This window comes from Puma concolor, chromosome A3 (genome assembly GCF_028749965.1).
Source record: "Puma concolor isolate L17-30 chromosome A3, mPumCon1.1.hap2, whole genome shotgun sequence".
Classification (NCBI taxonomy): domain Eukaryota; kingdom Metazoa; phylum Chordata; class Mammalia; order Carnivora; family Felidae; genus Puma; species Puma concolor.
In genome coordinates this window covers 78,922,163-78,928,162 of record NC_141669.1, presented here as the reverse complement: position 1 = coordinate 78,928,162, position 6,000 = coordinate 78,922,163, and the positions used below count along the sequence as shown (strand labels likewise).

At 45.6% G+C, this 6,000-nt stretch overlaps 1 protein-coding gene across 3 annotated transcripts in view; it reads left to right on the top strand.

Moving 5' to 3' along the window:
* Positions 1-499: 499 nt before the first annotated feature.
* The window catches only part of FAM178B (family with sequence similarity 178 member B), a 115,400-nt gene continuing 109,899 nt past the window's right edge, over positions 500-6,000 (top strand). For all 3 annotated transcript variants that reach the window (XM_086701265.1, XM_086701264.1, XM_086701266.1), the window contains exon 1: positions 500-583. In XM_086701265.1, coding sequence (XP_086557391.1) covers positions 542-583 — 42 coding nt within the window. In that variant the 5' untranslated portion in view covers positions 500-541. The remainder of the gene's footprint in view (positions 584-6,000) is intronic.

Sequence of the window (6,000 nt, the reverse complement as noted above, 5' to 3'; positions counted from 1 at the left end):
ACCGGCCGACATCCCCCAAAGAACGAACAGACGCGCACACTCACACACACTCAGATACACGTGCCCAGGGCACATCTGTTCTCAAAGCAAAACGTGAATAATCATGGATGGTGGCTATAAGGGATGCGCTCTCAACACACAACACGAGAAGTGTCTTACTTTGGGGAAGATCCCGGGTGGTCTGCCCGCGGAGAGGCCACAGTGGGTTTAAATCCTGGCGCCGCCTCCTTCTGTCCTTGTCCCTTAGCAAGAGGCCCTTTCCCTGTGGGATCGGTGTCCCCATCTGTTTGGAAGCCCCCCAGGTGAGGATCCCGCGACTCAACTGCACGTTAAGTAGAGGGCACAGATCAAAAGTTCGGGAGGGGTGATTGATGCCGGCCTCGCCTGCGGGGAGCACTGCCCACCCTTGGGCTTCCGGTGCTGCGCTTGGCGTGCACGTGGATGCGCACGTGGCGGGCGGGGCTGGGCCCGCTGGGGGGCGCCGTCTGCGCGTGCCGCCCGGGTGCTGGACGGCTGTTGCCTGCCCAAGTGCAACCTCCGCATGCATCGTTGGGGGCGCGGGAAGGCCCCAGCGGCCCTGGAGGTAGGAACCCGCTCTTCTTCCCATCCGCGGTCCTCGCCCTTCCAGCCCCACCGTCCGGGAATCCTGCACCCGCTTCCTTTTCCCCACTAGCCGCCCCTCTCCTCCAGGCCTGTGCCCCGGCCTCCTATCCCTCCCCTGCTCGCCCAGTTAGGACGGTCCCAACCCCGCTGTCAGATCAGACACAACCCCCTGCCTCTTTTGCGCCCTTATGGATTTCTTGGTTAAACACATGTGCTCACGTGTTACTCTGACCCTGGCGGCCGGCTGGGCCCAGGGCTGGCCCAGACCAAGACCAGCCAGGCCCTCCTCTCCTGGGTGGCACAGTCACCAAGGCATCGTTTGCTTTGTTGGGACGGAACTTTCTTCAGACTAACTTGAGACTTGGTTTATGTTTTGGTTGATTTGGTGGTTGTGTGTGTGTGTTTTCCCAGTGTTCCCCAGGGCACAGAGGATGGCTTTTTTTCCCCCCAGAAAAGCTCTCTGTTCCCAGCCTATGCCTAGTTTGATGGATGTGCAGTTTATAATACTGCAGACTGTTTGACTTTCCTTTGTGGATAAAACTCATCTCATTTCATCTTTCAGACTGCGAGCTGAGGGCTTGCTAACCAGAGCCACTGCCCTCACTAACATTCTTAAGCTATTAAATATTTGTTTAAAAGGACCGACACAAAGCACGGTGTTAGGAATAAGTCATCTTGAAAAAAGCAATATTCAGAAAAACAGGACTGTTGTAATAGTGTCAGTTAATCTTGGATCTTTTTTACATCAAGACTCAAAGCATTTTGGATTCCATAATGATTTGACCGCATGGCTACACTTTGAGACAGATTATTTTATTTTTCTTGTAGCGAGGAAAATAAAAGAAGAAAAAGTGGGGCAACATGTTGAAATCACACTGTGGGACAGTGATGGAGAGTGGGAGAGGTAGGCGAGGGAGGCTGAATGTTACAGGCTTGGGTTTCCAGGATTTAGGGAGGCCCCCACCCAGCAGTGGGAAGGGATAGACAGATGGAGCGGCAGTCCCTGAGCTGGACTGGAGAAGAGGGAGCATGGTGAAACCAGATGGCTTCACTCCTTAGCCTGGAAAGCAGATGAGTGAGATTGAGGAGGAATAGTCCTGGCTGGTTGGTGCTGGGTGCTGGGGAGGAAGACAGGAGTTAAGTTTAGATGTTGAGTGTGTCTTCTTCCCATTTGACTGTAGGATGGCCTTTTGTCTCTTGTGTTCCTGTCTCAACACCTAGCACACAGTACTTGAAACATGTCAGATTAACCAGAGTTACCATTTTTAATTGATTCTTGGATGCACCTTTGTTCACATCTTCACAGCTCTGAAGTTGAGCTGTGTCTTCCTTTGTGTCATTCACTTGGCAGATTTTTTTCTTTCTTGGTGGTCATAGAAAGTCATGCTGAGGGCGCCTGGCTGGCTCAGTCGGAAAAGCATGCAATTCTTGATCACAGGGTTGTAACTTGGAGTTCCACACTGGGTGTAGTGATTACTTAAAAGTAAAATCTTTAAAAGAAAAAAAGAAAGAAAGTCATGATGCTCTTAAAATTGGTGGCCTCTTAGCTCTGATGAAGTAGTGTTGCCAGCTGTGACCTTGGACCAGCAATTGCAGGTTTCAGCATTGGAGATTCAAGCACCAGATGACCTTTTATCACATTGTACCCTTCTAGTGTCATTCATTTCCTCTTCTTTGAAACTGCTAATGTTTTCAAGGAACACGAGGGAGGGAGTTGGTAAAAGCAAGAACAACAGGTACAAGTATGAAAAATACATTATTTTGTGGGTTGGAAAGAGAAGCAACAGCTGATGGATGTGTCTCCTTTCCTGGTGAAATTCTTAAATTGGACTGCCATATAACCACTGGTAGATGGATACCTTTAAGTGAAATGTGCTTTGCAGCAGCCATGCTTCCATGCACAGTGGTCAGGCAGCCCTCATCCTTGAGCCTGCTCATGACCAGCCAGTCTGAATACACCTGTTGAGACCGTGAGACCCATGCTCCACCGTCCACTGGAGTCTTGGTGATGCTGGGTCTACCCCTGGCAGAAACCTCCCACTGCTGTACAAGCCCCTCAAGGGCAGAGACCATATCTTTCCCATCCTTGGTGTTCCAGTACTCAGCACAATGCCTGATACATCAGAGATGCTATGTTAGGTGTTGCTGAGTAAAACTGTGCTGGGCAAGTTGGGGCAAGTTGGGGCAAGTTGTCTTCTGGTCCTCAAGTCAAAGTCTTCATCTTGCAGAGACCATGTTCTGGGTGAAGGTTTCCTTCCCAGCCCTCAATCATCTGTGAGGCTGCTCCATGAGTTACTGGTTTTGTGAGCTAACCTGCAGAGACCTTATTTCTCACCTTTGGCTTGCAGAATGAGCTTTTGGGACTTAGTCCACTTGTAAATTGGAACCTGCTTATGTATCAACTCACTTGGTGACTTTGCTCCCAGAGAGCCTCGGTAGTTAACCCACAGGATGTCAGGGCCCCTATGGATTAATTGTTTCTGCTGAGTTTGCTGTTTAAGCAGGTGAGCTGGTCCCAGCCTAGAGAAAGCTAGAAAGGTGAATGAGAATCTCCTGGAAACAAAAGGGCAAAGTTTATGTTCTGCTTTGTCTCCAGGGAAGACATGGGCTGAACTCCTGAACCCCAGGAGCCCTTAGGATCTGTGAGACTTGACCCCTGTTCTTCATTCATGCCCTGGCTGACGTATGTGCTCCTTCTAGAAAGAGATGTTCTGAGCATGCAAAACATCTTTTCTCAGTCTGCACCAGGATGGTTTGGGGGTGGTTTGTGTAGAAGTGGAGGCATTTAGGAGAGTTCTTTCTCTGTCTTCTTTGGCTGACTCTCAGGTTCCCAGGAGGTAGTTGTACTCTGCTTGAGAACAGTGTCACAGCCACCACCAGTTGGCCAGTTTTATTTTTTTTATTCTCTCAAAGTGACTTTGGGGATGTTTTTATGGCAAATGTCTGGTGATCTTCCAGATTTCAGTTCAAATTATGAGAAATCCTGATGATCACCGTAAGATTTTTTTTTAATTTGCGGGTATTAAAAACAAAAAATAGGGGCTCCTGGGTGGCTCATTGGTTAAGTTTCCGACTTCGGCTTAGGTCATGATCTCTTGGTTTGTGAGTTTGAGCCTGCGTTGGGCTCTGTGCTAACAGCTCAGAACCTGGAGCCTGCTTTGGATTCTGTGTCTCCCCCTCTCTCTGCCCCTCCCCTGCTCATGCTCTGTCTCTCTCTGTCTCTCAATAATAAATAAACGTTAAAAAATTTTTTTAAACAAAAACTAGTTTTGAACCATTTCCATCAAAATTATTTCAGGCAAGAATCACGAATGTGATTATATGTCAACTATACTGGAATTAAATTTAAAAAAAGAATCATCAATGGATGCTGAAACTATGAAATGAATGTATGATGAGAAACAGGATGTTTACATAATCTCAAAGCATTTTCCCCATAAGATACTGATTAATAACAGAGGGAAACATAGTGATATTACAGTGGAGAAACCTGGCCTTAACCAAGTGATTAAAATTAGTACAGCAGTAATGGGACACTATCATGTGCCTTCTCATATACACTGAGAAGAACACATCACATCTGGGTATTCCTGTCCCAAACATATCACCTGTATCTAATTATGAGGAAATGTCACACAAACCCAGGTTTATATAGTCTACCAAGTAACTGGCCAGTACTCTTCAACAGTGTCAAGGTCATACGTACACACATGCACACAAGATAATTACTGGTAAACCAAATGTAGTAAAATGTTGACATGGAGGGATTTTGATGAAGGGCATATGAGCATTTTTTTTTTTAGCTTATTTATCTTGAGAGATAGTGAGCACAAGTGGGGGAGGGGCAGAGAGAGAGGGAGAGAGAATCCCAAGCAGGCTCCTCACTGCCAGCAAGGAGCCAGCGTGGAGCCCGGCATGGGCTCAAATGAATGAACTGTGAGATCATGACCTGAGCTGAAACCAAGTGTCGGGTACTCAACCAACTGAGCCACCCAGGCGCCCCCATATGGGCATTTTTTGTATTATTTTTATAATTTGGGGTACATCTGAAATTATTTCAAAATAAAAAAATAGAAAAAGTTTTCACATTTTTTCCAAAAATAATTATGGATGTAGGAACAGATAAAATATGCTATGTGTACTTGGCAGGGAGAACTTGACAAATCTAAATGGTTTTTGTAGTACAGTAAGATAAAAATTTTGTGTATCCTGGTAAATAGCTAACAGAAATGAATATTTATTTCCTTCAAAAGACATACACAAGAATATTCATAGCAGCTTTATTCATAATACCCTGAAATAAGAAACAATCCAAGTGTCCATCAAAGGAAGAGTGAATAAGTAAGTTGTGATGTATTCATATGATGGAATACTATACAGTAAGGAAAATGAATGGAGAACTGCAACATGCAATAACATGGATGAATCTCACATGCATGATGTTGAGCAGGTTATAATCAGACACAAAAGAGCTCCAAATATATGATTTCCTGTATATAAAATGAAGAAACAGGCAAAATAATTGATGGTGATACAGGCAGAGTATTGTTACCTTTGGGGGCTATTGACTGAAAGAGATATGAGAGATCCTTCTAGGGTGTGAGAGATGTTCAGTATCTTCATCTGGGTCATACACACACACACACATACACACACATTGACCCTTAAACACATGAGGGTTGGGGCATCAACTCCCTGTGCATTCAAAAATTTGCATACAGGGGTGCCTGGGTGGCTCAGTCGGTTGAGCGTCCGACTTCGGCTCAGGTCATGATCTCGCAGTCTGAGTGTGAGTTCGAGCCCCGCGTCGGGCTCTGTGCTGACAGATCAGAGCCTGGAGCCTGTTTCAGATTCTGTGTCTTCCTCTCTCTCTGCCCCTCCCCTGCTCATGCTCTGTCTCTCTGTCAAGGATAAATAAACATTAAAATTAAAAAAAAAAATTTTTTTGCATACAACTGGGGCGCCTGGGCGGCTCAGTCAGTTAAGTGTCCGACTTCAGCTCAGGTCATGATCTCACAGTTTGTGAGTTCGAGCCCCGCGTCGGGCTCTGTGCTGACCGCTCAGAGCCTGGAGCCTGCTTCGGATTCTGTGTCTTCTCCTGTCTCTGCCCCTCCCATGCTCACGCTCTGTCTCTCTCTCTGTCTCTCAATAATAAATAAACATTAGAAAAAAATTTTTTTAATTTGCATACAACTTTGACTTTCTAAAAACTGTTAATAGCATATTGTTGATTGGAAGCCTTACCATTAGCATAGACAATTGATTAACGCATATTTTGTCTATGTATCATATACTGTTTTCTTACAATGAAGTAAGCTAGAGAAAAAATATTAAGAAAATCACAAGTGAGAGAAAATTTACAGTACTGTACTGTATTTATAGAAAAAATCCACTTAG